At 43.3% G+C, this 14,969-nt stretch overlaps 1 protein-coding gene across 2 annotated transcripts in view; it reads right to left on the reverse strand.

Annotated features, from left to right (window-relative positions):
• The window catches only part of PEX7 (peroxisomal biogenesis factor 7), a 244,241-nt gene that overhangs the window by 147,308 nt on the left and 81,964 nt on the right, over positions 1-14,969 (reverse strand). For both annotated transcript variants that reach the window (XR_004538935.1, XM_033939454.1), the window contains exon 6: positions 1,399-1,505. Coding sequence is in view for 1 of the 2 variants with exons in the window: in XM_033939454.1 (XP_033795345.1) it covers positions 1,399-1,505 (107 nt within the window). In the remaining variant the exon portion in view is untranslated. The remainder of the gene's footprint in view (positions 1-1,398; positions 1,506-14,969) is intronic.

Raw genomic sequence — 14,969 nt, forward strand, 5'->3', positions numbered from 1 at the left:
GAATGGGGAAAAGGTTCAAAGAAGGCAACCTAACTGATAAAAGGGATATCTTATGAAATCTCTCCCCACACTTCATGGTTGATTTCTTAAAAAAAAAAAAAAAAAAAAAGCATTACTAGAAAATAAATCTATAAAGAAAAAAAACACAATTTTTTTCTTTGAGCAGCAAGTGATTCACAGAAAATCATGAAAGGCCCCTCTTCTTCAGCTGGGGAGGAGAAGGATTGAGGATGAGGCATTATGTTTGTTGTTTTCGTTTTCTTTATACTTACAGAAAAAGGTTTATGGGTATTTTTTTCTTTTGCACTTCCACTATGGGAATTAAAATTGTACAAAGCTACAGCAGGTGTTACAAATGCTTCCAGTGGGATGGAAAACTCAATAGGGACAGACTTTCCTAATCATGTACCTGTTAGAATCAGCAGTGAAAAAAGACTAAAGAGATTAGAGCTATTCAGCTGGGAAGAGAGACAGCTAAGAGGCAACATGATCTTATAGAGGTCTATAAAATTATGAGTGGAATGGAACAGATAAATATGAACTGACCTTTTACTCTTTCAAAAAGTACAAAGATTAGGGGACACGTTATAACGGTAATAAATAGTACATTTGAAACAAATTGGAGATTTTTTTTTTTTTACTCCAACACATAATTGTCCAAATTTGTCGCCAGAGGATGTGATAGAAGCAGTTAGTATAGTTTGGTTTTAAAAAATTTTGGAAGTTCATAAGGTAGACTTGGAGAAAGCAATATTTTTACCTAGGGGTAAGTAGCATGAAATCTTGACAAAATACTTGAAAGACCTTGATCGGAAACAGGTTGACGGATCATTGGTCTTACCCAGAATGGCAGGGATTGCTTTTTTTGTTTGTATTTTTGCTTGTTTTTGGGGTTTTTTTTAAATTTAATACATACATACCCATGCCTTATTGAGATACACTTTACTGATACCCCTTAGCATGGAGTCCCTCACCCTAAAAAAAGGCTGAGCCTGACTCTGTTGGAAGGAGAAACATGCTATTGTTTCACACAGCAAGTGTACACTTTCTGTCTTGTTTTAAAAGACTAATCCAGTGTTAGCATGTTGCAAAATCCCACTTCATGTCTTCCTTGGCTCCCTTTTCTAACCAATTTGATTATCTCTGCTCAGTGTAGCTTTCATATTTCCTATACTTCATTTATTTTATGTAACTCCTACATATTCTTTATACATATATAGCACTGTGAACACTCATGTTGCTTTATAAATAAAATTAACATAATAGACACAAAATTGCTGATGAAACTGTTCACTGGAAGATGCTCTTAGCTAATCTAAGCAGACTTCAAAGAGCAGTCGCCTAGCAGTAAACACAGCTAAAGAAAATCAGCTTATCTGGTACATTAATAAATTATACCTCATCATATTTGCACCAGTCGCAGGTCAAAATCTCTGCCTGATGGGCTGGAATCACTATTTTGGATCCAGGCATCTTTACATCCCAAACTCTTAAAGTCTGGTCACCTAAAACAAAGATATCACTATTATTTAAATTCTTATCATTCTTAACTGAAGTGAATAGCTAAAATTTCCTTCAGGCTCTTGTATCAAATGTTAAGGCTTACCAAACAGAAAAATATTATCACTATTATTTATTTAAATATTTATATACTGCTTTAAACAAAAAGCAATTTACAAAGAACATACAAAATAAGCAAATAGATTTATTTACACATCAAACATTACTACCGTATGTTTCGCTCCATAAGACGCACTTTTTTTCCACCCAAAAGTGGGTGGAAATCTCGGTGCGTCTTATGAAATGAAGATGCAAAATTTGTATTCCCCGTACAGCTGCAAAACACCCCTCCTCCCTGCGCACCAGCTGCACCACCTTTTTAAATGCCACCCCCCTCGCGCTGCAGCACCTTTTAAACACCGCCACCGGACCACCTTTTTAAAACACACCCCCCCCCCCACCATTACCGCACCTTTTTCAAACAGCCTGGTGGTCCAGTGTATATCCCTCCCTCGACGGCTCCTTACCATTTCCGGGCAGCAGAGTACGGACGTCAGGACCAAGCTTTACACGCTCCCGCTTGGGCCTGCGCCGCTTTCCGAATGGCTGGTTGCAGTTCTTGCGAGAACTGCCGACAGCCATTCAGAAAGCAGTGCAGGCCCAAGTGGGAGCGTGTAAAGCTTGATCCTGGCATCCATGCTCCTTACTCATGCGCCTGCTGCCCGGAAATAGTAAGGAGCCATCGAGGGAGGAAGGGAAAAATTAAAAAAGGTATGCGGTTAAAAAAAAAGGCACGGGGAGGGGTATGATTAAAAAGGTACAAGGGGGGTATGATTTAAAAGGTACAAGGGGGTATGATTAAAGGTACAAAGAGGGGGTATGATTAAAAAGGTACAAGGGGTATGATTAAAGGTACAAAGGGAGATATGAATAAAGGTACAAGAGGGGGTATGATTAAAAAGGTACAAGGGGTATGATTAAAGGTACAAAGGGAGATATGAATAAAGGTACAAGAGGGGGTATGATTAAAAAGGTACAAGGGGTATGATTAAAGGTACAAAGGGAGATATGAATAAAGGTACAAAGAGGGGGTATGATTAAAAAGGTACAAGGGGTATGATTAAAGGTACAAAGGGAGATATGAATAAAGGTACAAGAGGGGGTATGATTAAAAAGGTACAAGGGGTATGATTAAAGGTACAAAGGGGGGTATGATTAAAAAGGTACAAAGGGGGGTATGATTAAAGGTATGGGGGGCTGATTAAAAAGGTACTGGGGATACATGAGGGATGATTTAAGGTACTGGGGGACATGTGGGGGAAAGGGGATGATTTAAGGTACTGGGGGGCTACGTGGGGGGTATGAGGGCCTGCCTGTCACTAGTAAGATTCTTTGAATATGCTGGGCATTTTTCTGTTTGTTTAGGAATTTGATGTCACTGAAGTGACTCAATGTCCAAAAGATAATAATGCATTCTACACTTTTGGGAGGCTTCAGGCTCAAATGGTCTCATTACGTGCTCATTATCAGTTTTTTTTGTTTTTAGGTCTTCCAAGAAATGATAGTTACTCACCTGTAGCAGGTGCTATCCAAGGTCAGCAAGCAGATATTCTCACACGTGGGCAACGTCATCCATGGAACCTGACATGGAGTCCCATTTGTAAGAATATGCTGCCAGCTTGTCCTGTATATAAGGAGTTATCTATCGAGGCAGATATTCTCAAAACCTTCCCTCCTCTTCTAGTTAGCTTTTTAGCTGTTACTGAACTGATTGTCCCATGTGCCAGTGTTGTGTGAGAAGGCACCAACACGCGTGCAGTACAGGCAGCTTTAAAACATTAAGGCTGCCTATACTGCATGTGTGTTGGTGCCTTCTCTAGCTGCCAGGATCATGCTTCTGCAAGGAGGGTTTTTAAAATTACCATGAGCCTGGTGATAACAACAGGGTTGGGGGAAGTTGGCCTTTAAACAGAGAAGAAATTTTGTATGACTGCTTGGCTAAAATAGCTTTCCCTTCTGGAAAGATTTTCCAAACAATGGAACATAAAGGTATGGATGGAGGACCATGTGACTGCTTTACAAATGTCCTCAATGGGAGTAGAACATAGTAAGGCTACTGAAGTCACCACTGCTCGCACCTTATGCATGATAACACGACCTCCTAGCGTCAATTCAGTATTGGCGCAGCAGAAGGAGATACAGTCTGCTAGCCATGTAGAGATAGTTCTCTTGGAGACAGGAGCTCCCAGCCTATTAGGATCAAATGACAGGAACAGTCGGGTACATATCTTTGAGGTTTAGTTCTTTCTAGATAATAAGCAAGAGCAAGTTTACAGTCTAAAGCAGTGTTTCTCAACCTGCGATACTTGTACCTCAGGGGGTATGCGGGCTGGCCACCGTCTGGGATCTCTCCCTGCCCCACCTCGCTGAAGCCACCGCTGCCACAGATTCCTCCCTGCCCTACCCCTGAAGCTTACTCTACCACCCGACACGCTCCATTTCCACCACCACCCCCACTGCAGCAGCAGCAACAACAGGGACGGGATGGGCCAGGCGTGCACACGGCCAGCCCACAAGCCTTACAAACCACCCCCCCCCCCCCCGCCACGTCAATTCTGACGTCAGAGAACCTTCTCTCCGACATCAGAATTAATGTCGGAGGGGAGGCTTGTGGGATGGCTACGTGCAGTCGCTGCACACACCTGGCCCGTTCCCGTTGTTGTTGCTGCTGCAGTGGGTGGAGTGGGAATGGAACGTGTCGGGTGGTAGGGTTAGCTTTGGGGGTGGGACAGGGAGTCAGGGAGAAATCGGCGGTGGTAGCTTCAGGGAGAGAGGAAGAAAAAGTTGGACTCTTGGAGGGACAGAGAGAGATGTTGTTTGGGGAATGGAATGAGATCTGGAGGAGAGGAAGCATGCAGAAGGCAGAAAGAAATATTGGATGCGCAGTCAGAAGGAAGTGCTATCAGAGTCTCATGAAATCACCAGGCAACAAAGGTAGGAAATATGATTTTGTTTTCAAATTAGTGATCAAAATGTTTCAGTTTTGAGAATTTATATCTGTTGTCTATATTTTGCACTATATTTGTCTATTTTTCTATAATTGTTACTTAAAGTGCATATCTTAAAGTCCTCTCTGCTTTGACCTCTTTGAAAAAAATGAATATAAATAATAATTAATATTTTCTCTGCGTCTGCGTACAGTGTTCTTTGTACCTTTTAATTTTGTGGTTACCAGTATGTATTAATAAGATTATATTGTGTGTTTATGAAAAATGGATGGAAGAAATTGCATTACAATTAGTACTATTATTATGAGGTGGAGTCAGGGGCGAAGTTTGGGCGGATCAGAGGCAGAGAGCTTGGGCGGGGGTACTCAGCTGATATTTGTTAGGTTTAGGATGTACTTGGCTTGAAAAGGTTGAGAAACACTGGTCTAAAGTATGGAGGGCAGCCTCACTGAGTGAGCATGCGGCTTTGGAAAGAGGACTGGAAGAATTTTGGACTGGTTTGAAGTGAAATGCTGAGAAGACCTTTGGGATGAACTTATGAATCGGGATGAGTGTGAAGAACTACTTTGTCATGATAGAAGGTTGTATAAGGAGTATCTGTTACAAGCGCTTGGAATTCGCTGACTCGGTGTGCAGATGTGAGAGTTATGAGAAACACCACTTTCTAGGTAAGATGTTTAAAAGATGAAGCCAAAAAGTGGTTCAAATGGAGGTTTCATTAGAGTGGAAAGCACAACATTGAGGTCCCAAACCACAGGAGGAGGTTTGAGAGGTAGTCTGGTATGATAAAGTCCTTTCATGAATCTGGTCACTAGAGGATGTACAGATATTGATTTCTTGTCTAGTGGTGCATAAAAATCAGAAATCGCACTGAGATGAACTCTGACTGATATAGAAAATAATCCAGTATGGATGAGAGAGAGAGCAGCTCACTGTATCCAGCATGTTATTATTACAAGTCCATCTGAAGCAGTAACACTGCAGTGTGGAAGGTTTTCTAGAAGCCTCAATGATGGCTGACTTAGGTGAAGATAGTGAAAAGCTATCTATTGGCTGGGAGATAGATACCATACTGTGAGGAACAATGAATGCAGATGGGATACAGAAGAGAGTCTCGTTCTGCATCAGTAAGGTGGGAAAGATTTGAAGTATGATGTGTTCCTGCTTGCTGAGCTCTAGAAGCAGAGGGAATCAAGGCTGAAATAAGCACCATGGAGCTATCAGTAACATGGTGACTGCTTCCTGGCGAAGATGGAGTACAGTTTTCCTGATTAGAGAAACTACTAGAGGAAAAGCATATAGGAATCTGTTTCACTAGTTGAGTAGAAAAGCATCCAATTCCAGGCGATCAGGAGTGTAGAGCCTTGAACAGTACAGATGAAGCTTGTGACTGTGGGGGGAAGAAAATAGGACTCCTAGGATGCAAAGATTTGACATTGTCACTAAGTTGAGTAACCACTCGTGCAGCCAGAGAACTCTGCTCAATTTGTCCACCAAGATATTCTGTTTTCTTTCTAAAGTAAGCTGCTATCAGAAAAATCTTATTACAAATCACCCAGGACCATATTTGAATGGCTTCCTTGCATAGAGGCCAAGAGCTTGTACCCCCTTGTTTGTTCACATAGTACATGGATATTTGGTTATCTGTGCAAATCAATACTACTTGATTGAGGAGACAGTCCTAGAAAGTGCAAAGAGCCATGCAAAATTGCTCAAAATTCAAGGAGATAGAGGTGGAGCTGTAGGGACTTCAAGAACTGAGTGTGGAGTCCATCGAGGTGCACTCCCCATCCAATTAGAGAGGCATTGGTTGTTAATACTTTCTGGTGAGTGGTGACTGGAAGAGAAGACCTCTGGAGAGATGAATTGTAGACATCCACCATTGAAGTAACTGTCATAGTTTTAAAGTCACCTTGATTTGTTGAGATAAAAGACCTGTTGTCTGATGTCATTGAGACGATAGTGTCCATTGGAGTTCTCAGAGATGGGCTAATGGAGTTACATGAACTGCTGAGGACATGTGACTGAGCAGTCGTAGCATTTGCCATTCAGAAATAGAATGTCAAGAGGAGATATCCTGGAAAAGTTTAAGTATCATACCTAGCCTTTGTTGAAGTAGGAGGGCCTGAGTTAGAGCTGTGTCTAAAAGGGCCCCAATGAACTCCACTGTTTGAATGAGCTCTAGATGGGATTTCTGGTAACTCACTTTGAATCCCATGCCATAATTCCAAAGTGCTCCGGATTTTCAACAGGAACTGGTCTCCAAGTGAGAAGATCCATTTGGACCGGCAGTCTGAGGCCCTCATCCCTCTGGAGATGGTCTATGTCTACATACAATGGTCTATGAGGACACAAAAACTACCAAGCCAGGATGGATCGCAATCCTGTGGATGACTCGACCAAGCATGAACCACAGGGGAAACATGTACAAGAGCTAGTTCTTCAGCCACTGTTGGACTATCATATACAACCCCTCACTTTTGAGCTTGTATCTTCGGCTGTAAAAATGAGGCATCTTGGTGTTCACTGCCAAGGCCATCAGATCCATCTGTGAAGGCCCCCACCACCAAAATATGGTAAATGTCTATGGAGACTGATCATTCTCCTGGGGTCAAGAGTCTGCAAACTGAGAAAGTTCGCCTGCACATTTTCCACTCCTGCTACATGCATGGCCAAGAGAGAATGCAAGTGAGTGGAAGAGGAGTTGAGTTTCTAGGCGCCACAGGGCACTTCTGGTGTCTCTTTGCCTGTTGATGTATAGTATTGCTGTCATATTGTTCGAGAAGACTGACTACCTTGCCTTCCAGAGACTTCTCTGGTGCCTGAAGCACTAGATGAATAGCTCTGAGTTCCAGGTGATTTATTGACTACTTCTTCTGAGCCGGAGTCCAATGCCCCTGGACTAGGTGTGCTTTGCAGTGACCCACCACCCCCAACCTTAAAGGCTAGCATCGGTAATTAGTATCTCCCAGGAGGAGATGCAAAGAGACATGCCTTTGGAAAGGGCAGCTGACCTCAAGCACCACCACAGGCTACTCTTCACTGTAGTTAGCTAGGGGATCGGCTGTTGTAGTGTGTCCTACTAGGGGGACCAGTGAGAGAGTCTTCAAGACATCTCATATGTGCTCTGACCCAAGGAACCACCTTTATGGTCACTGCCATCGACCCCAGGACCTGCAGATAATACCACGACATGGGAGCTGGTCTCCAAATTCTGCTTCTGGAGCTTCAATCTGTGTGGTTCTGGAAGAAATATTGGCCCAAGGTTGTGTCGTACAAGACTCCCAGGTACTCCAGGCTCCGAGTTGGTTCCAGCTGACTCTTCTTGAAGCTGACTATCCAGTCCAAGTCTTGGAGGAGTTGCACCACTCTCAAAAGAGCCAGCTCGCCTTCCTCCTCAGACGGAGCTCTGACGAGCCAATCATTCAAATATGGGTGCACCAGAATCCCAATTTTGCAGAGGTGCACTGCTACCACTACCATCACCTTGGTAAATGGCCAAACCAAAGGGGAGTGCGAAGAACTGGAAATGCTGCTCTAGCACATGAAATCGCAAGTACCGCCTGTGGGCCTGCAAAATTTGAATGTGAAGATAGGTCTCCATCAGATCGAGGGAGGTGAGAAATTCCCCTAGTGTTACTGCTGCTATGACTAACTGGTCTTCATGTGAAGTGCGGTACCTTCAGAGATGCATTAACTGACTTGAGGTCTAGAATCAGTTTGCACAATAAAGTATATGGAGTATCTGCTTGAGCCCAAGTCTGTGTTCGGAAGAGCCAGCAGATTTTATAAAAATAGCCAGAACCTTGAGGGTACTCTCCAGTGCAAACCTGGCATGATATAGGGGTAAAGAAGTCTGAGGAATCCATCCTAGTTGATTTTGAGCAAAACTGAGGGGTTTTAAGGCAGATGGAGGGAAAAGAAAAAAAGATTGCTTAAAATACAAAATGGCCATCACCAAAAAAATTGTGCTAAAAACAGCCTGTGGAGACCTCCCTGAAGGAATAAATCACAGGGAAAGGGATTTTAGAGAAGGGGCCTGGGCTATGAGGTCAGAAACCCTCAAATTTAATTTTTAGGGACTCTCCACCCCACCTCCCACCTTACTCTTCTGTGCAAATGTAATGCCTGCCTGCTTCAGCATAGGATTTCAGCTGGAATCAATGGAGAATAAATCTGCCTTACAGATTATCTGAACAAATATGGTCTCCTGGCTGCCAGTCGGACCAAGTTCGACTGAACCTCAACCCTCACCAGGAAAGGGGGAGGACCATGTAGCTGGCCCATTGTTAGTCCCGGCTGAACCAGGAAGGAGCCAAACAGCCTCCTGATTAAATAAGGGATGCAAGCAGCTACACAGGGAACAGCCCCTGAGCTCAAAAAATATAAAAGCAGGCTGGCTAGCTAGGTGTCCCCAAGGGCTGATCCTGCTAGCAGCAGACTTCTACCGTGCGAGTCTGCATCTTCTCCCAGGCAGAAGTCCCACCAAATGGTAACCTCCGGGCACAGAGCCTCCAAAGAACACTGAGAAAAAATATCCCCAAAAAGAATAAAACTGCAGAGCAGATCAAAAACACTTCCGAGCAACTTGCTTGCAGGAAACAAATTGATGGGGCAGGAGAAGCTCCCTGAAAAGGAGGTAGAGTTGAAAACATGATTGATAGTTTTTTGCAAGCAACTTGCTTGTTCAGATACAAGACCCTAGCATTCAGGACCACTAGACACATTGCACCAGAATCCAAGTTTGATTTATATATATATATATATATATATATATATATATATATATATATATATATATAAATAAATAACACACTATTATTAAAATGAAGATAAAAGCTAGAGGAAATAACAGGGTTAACTGAATGGTCCATCCAGTCTGGTTGGTAGCTGGTCTCTTGTGCAAAGACATTGTACAGTTTTTGATTCTTATGAAAATTAATTTCATAAAGCTAAATTGAAAGAAAGCTTTTTATGCAAGACAGACACTATATTTCTCCCTCTCTCTAATACCTTTCCCAACATGGACATTAAATACAAAGCAATTAAAAAAGCACAGCTCTGCCACTGTGAGACAAGAATCAGTTAATGCAATCAATGCCAGACTTTGCTCTGAGGTACAGCATTCAGAATTTGGAAAGGCTGGGTATTGCATTTAAAAGATTAATGATCAATAATGTTGCTGAAGGCAGAGAGGACGAATAGAGTAAAAGCTCAGGATACAGTACAGAACTGTTTGCAAGAAACTACTGTCAGTTTTAATGGTGTTTTTTTTTCAAATTTTGAAGCATCTGCCAAAATCCTCCCTCTTAGCATTTACTCTACAAAAATGGCAGAGTCAACAAATTAACAGTAATAGACATATGTTTTACATAAATAGTATTTACTAATAAGTTTTAGGTGGCATCTCATGTGAAAACCATGAGTAATGCACAATGGTGAATGCTGAAAGGTAGCAGATACCTACTGCATGATAACAGTTCCTGATGGGGTCCAGCAGCTATAATACCCCTCCCTGTTTTCAAGAGTTTGCAAGGTACATTTTCCATGTCTGCTTTCTCCATAGCCCAGGGCTCCTCTGGCAACCATGCAGTTGCCAGAGCAACAGTGACTCAACTTGGACCACCTGACCCCCTTGCCTGTTTGGCATTTGGTGAGGGACAGATTAAGCTCCGGCATTTACATGGACTCAGTAGCAGCAAAGAGTGCTGCCCAATTCAGGAAAAAAAAAAATTTGATTCGATTCAGCCTATTGAATTGGTTTTTTGATTTGATTTTCCTACCCAATTGGGTGTTTTTTTTCAAAGATCCTAGTAGGTTTATTTTATAGCTTCTTCACCCCCTTTGCCTTCTCCTAACCACACTGGCGCTGTGGTGTAAACAAAATAAACAAACAAAAATGACTTTTCCTCTCTCTCTGTTAAATCCAAGCTCACGTTTGCGATCTAACACCAGCTCTGGTAGGATACACATTTAAAATCTGACATATTGTAATCACAAAACAGAAAATATAATTAGTTTTTCTACCTTTTGTTGTCTGGTCATTATTCAAATTTTGTTGGTCTCAGGCTCTGGTTGTCTTCTGATAACTTGCATGCCAGGGTCTCCTTCTTTCTTCTTTCTCCGTTCTAACCATCCATCTGCCATCTCTGTCCTCCCCTTCCATTTCCCTACCCTCCCCCGGAGGTCTGGCATCTTTCTTTTTTTTTTTGTCTCCATCCACAGATCCACCTTTTCTTAACTACCCTTTCATCCAGCATCTCTCCTTCCTTCCCCACCACCCCAGGATCCACCATCTCTCCCTTTCTTTTCCCAACTACCCTCCTATCCAGTATCTCTATCCCCCCCTCCACACCATCCCTTGTGTCCAACTTCTCTTGTGTCCACCATCCCTTGTGTCCTTTCTGTTCCTTCTCTCCCTAAATCCCATTGTCCATCATCTCTCACTCTCTCCTCTATTTTCAGACCCATTTCTTCCCCCCCAAAGTCCGGCATATGCACATCTCTTTGAACCCCCCTTCCCTCCCTCTGTGTACTTCTACATCAGGGCCCCCCTCCCCTGAAGGTCTGTCCCCCCCTGAAGGCCTGCACCCCACCCCTGAAGGCCTGTGCCACCATCCCTGAAGGCCTGATTCCCCCTTGAAGGCTTGTCCCCCCTTAAAGGCCTGCATCCCACCCCTGAAGGCCTGCCTGTCCCCCCTGAAGGCTTGTCCCCCCTTGAAGGCTTGTCCTCCCCCCCCTTGAAGGCCTGTTCCCACCTTAAAGGCCTGCATCCCACCCCTGAAGGCCTGCCTGTCCCCCCTTGAAGGCCTGTCCCCCCCTTAAAAGCCTGCATCCCACCCCTGAAGGCCTACCTGTCCCCCCCTTAAAGGCCTGCCTGCCTGTTCCCCCCATGAAGGCCTGTCCCACTCCCCACCACGAAGGACTGTTCACTCCTCCCCCAACCCCCCCAGAAGGCCTGTGTGTTCCCCCTGGCCTCCCACTGGTGTCCAGTTTCCCCCCTGGCCTCCCTGCACTGTTTACCTTCATGGAACAGCCTGCAAACAAGACCGCGGTGCTAGCTTCGGAGCTGTTTCCTCTGCCGCAGTCCCACCCCTCCTCTGATGTCAGAGGCAGGATTGCGGCGGAGGAAACAGCTCAGAAGCAGTACAAAGATCGCTAGCATCGCAATCTTGTTTGCAGGCTGTTTCTCAAAGGTAAACAGTGCGGGGAGGCCAGGGGGGTGGAAGCCGGATGCCGGGGGGGGGGGGGGGAACCGGACGCCAGGGGGGGAAGTCGACAGCAGCACTTCCCGACTGACCCTCCCCTCTCGCCCTCTAAAGCAGGTGCGGTAGCAGCCAGCCAGCAAGAGCAGTGCTGCCGCTCCTGCTTTAGGGAGCCAGGGGGAGGCTCAGCCGAATCGGGAAGCCGATTTTTTTTTGTTTTGAATCAATTCATCCAAAGTGAATTGGTAAACCGATTTGAATCGTGAATCGGGCAGCACTAGCAGTAACCACAGAACCAGACAGATCCTATCTTGGCAGCCCTACTAGCAGTATTGCCACTAGAGGTCTCAGAAGCCATTTTGAGAGGCCTAGCTATCAGGTGTGAGCAAATAGGCATTGTTCCCACCCCATTCGACCTCAAGGAAACCCAGATAAGCCCAGGAAGCCAATTGGGTAGGAGGGTGGAAAGTGCATCTTGTGGGATTTGAACACATCTCAGGGAGTTTTAACCCTCAGACAAACATGATTTAATGAGATAGAGTCAGCATGGGTTCAGCCGAGGGAGATCTTGCCTCACCTATTTGCTTGACTTCTTTGAAGGTGTAAATATACAAGTGGATAAAGGTGAGCCAGTTGATATAGTGTATCTAGATTTTCAGAAAGCTTTTGACAAAGTTCCTCATTACAGCCTCCTCAGAAAATTAAAGAGTCATGGGATAGAAGGCAAAGTTCAGTTGTGGATTAGGAATTGGTTATTGGATAGAAAACAGAGATTAGGGTTAAATGGTCATTTTCCTCAATGCAAGAGAGTAAACAGAGGAGTCCCGCAGGGATCTGTACTGGGACCAGTGCTATTTAACATTTATAAATGATCCGGAAATTGGAACGATGAGTGAGGTGATTAAATTTGCAGATGACACTAAACTGTTCAAAGTTGTTAAAATATATGCGGATTGTAAAGCATTACAGGCAGACCTTAGGAAATTGGAAGCCTGGACGTCCAAGTGGCAGATGGAATTTAATGTGGACAAATGTAAGGCATATTGGGAAGAATAACCCAAATAACAGTTACCGGATGCTAGTGTCCACCTTAGGGGTTAGCGCCCAAGAAAGGGATCTGGGTGTCATAGTAGACAATACGATGAAACCTTCCGCCCAATGTGCGGCAGCAGCCAAAAAAGCAAACAAGATGCTAGGAATTATTAAAAAAGGGATGGTTAACAAGACTAAAGAGATTATAATGCCTCTGTATTGCTCCATGGTGCGACCTCACCTGGAGTATTGCATTCAATTATGGTCTCCTTATCTCAAGAAAGATATAGCAGCACTAGAAAAGGTTCAAAGAAGAGCAACCAAGATGATAAAGGGGATGGAACTCCTATCGTATGAGGAAAGACTAAAAAGGTTAGGGCTCTTCAGCTTGGAAAAGAGAAGGCTGAGGGGGAGATGTGATTAAAGTCAACAAAATCCTGAGTGGAGTAGAACGGGTACAAGTGGATCTATTTTTCACTCTGTCAAAAACTAGGGGACACTCGATGAAACTGCAGGGAAATACTTTTAAAATTAATAGGTTGTGGTAAAAGCAGATAGCATAGCTGGTTTTAAGAAAGGTTTGGACAAATTCCTGGAGGAAAAGTCCATAGTCTGTTATTAAGACATGGAGGAAGCCTCTGCTTGCCCTGGATCGATAGCATGGAATGTTGCTACTCTTTGGGTTTTGGCCAGGTACTAGTGATCTGGATTGGCCATTGTGAGAACGGGCTACTGGGCTTAATGGACCATTGGTCTGACCCAGTAAGGCTACTGTTATGGTCTTATGTTCTTGAGGGGGGGTAGGGGGTGCTACTAAGCCCAAACGGAATGGCAGCCTGATTCACATGCTCCCACATCTTCTAGCCAAAATCAAGATAACTACTCATATTTTTTATACATATTGTTATCAAAAGATCTTATAACTACATCAAGGATATCTCAGTGTAGAGTTTTTGTAAGTTTTCTTCACAAACGTACTACCTATATCATCGAACAAGGTCAGGAAACACCACAAGCCTAAGCCGGCCTCCTCCTCCAAAGTTCCTCTGCCTGTGTCAGACGAAAGAGGAAACTGGGAAATAATGGAGGAGCTGAGAGCGCTAAAAGACCTCATGTCTGAAACGAAAGTGGACCCGTAAATTAAGAAGGAGCTGGCTATCTTATCGACTGAAGTATCTCAGTTTAAAACGCGTCTTCACCTTGGATGCCAAGATGGAAACTGCAGAGAATAATATCATCCAACTCCAGCAATAATCAAAACGCATAAACTAATTCAAACGGGATATAGAAGAAGCAAACAGGTCTCCATTATTATTTCTTTCTATATTTAACATATCATTACCACTTAACTGACTATTATTATAGGCAATCACACTTTGCTGCTTATTCCTGTATATTCATTACTTATATTGCTGTTACAGTTTTAAATGTTTACAATTGTATGTATATCATATACTGTTCTCTTATCTTGTAAACTTCAATAAAACTTACTGAACTGGGAAAAAAAACCCTCAGAGGAGGGTGATGATTGAGCCTTGCATCAGAGGGATTGCCACAGTGAGGTAGGGAGGGCTGCCAATGCTGAGACTAAGGTACTTTATGAAGGAAGCAGCAATTTTGGAAAGCTGGTATGTCTACATGGATGGAGATTTCAACCTTTGTTTTTCACGTATGAAACTTTTTAAAATCCTCTCTATATGGAAAGACTGAAAAACATAGAACCTCTTGTAAAATAATACAATACTGCATGCTTGACAGAGCCTTGTGTAAAATAGTATGGGAACTCTCTATATCTTGACTGGTGAATGTATAAATTCTCCTCTCCACATGCTATCTAAAATCTGGCTGTACAGGAGTAAATACTCTTCAGCAAAAATGAAGCTCTCTAGAAAAAGAAATTATGAAATGAGGCTCAACATAAACTGAGGAGTAACACAAAGAAATTTCTGGTTAAAAGAAGACATGGTGGATACACTGAATAACCTCCAGTGATGAAGGCAGAGGCAAATTCAAGAAATGAAAGCATAATTATAAAGGGTTTTTAGTTAAAAGAATATAAAGGTAAATTGAGAGAGAGCAAGAAGGCTCTATGATACTACAGCAGAAAAGAGTCGGTGAACTACCGGTAGATGAACCAATAGTGTATTTGCCATCTTATATTCTATTGTGCTTATAATTTTAAAAAAAAGTCAAAAAAGTGGGCTAAATCGGTACTTGGACGATC

The sequence above is a fragment of the Geotrypetes seraphini genome, chromosome 3 (assembly GCF_902459505.1).
Source record: "Geotrypetes seraphini chromosome 3, aGeoSer1.1, whole genome shotgun sequence".
NCBI classification, from domain to species: Eukaryota; Metazoa; Chordata; class Amphibia; order Gymnophiona; family Dermophiidae; genus Geotrypetes; species Geotrypetes seraphini.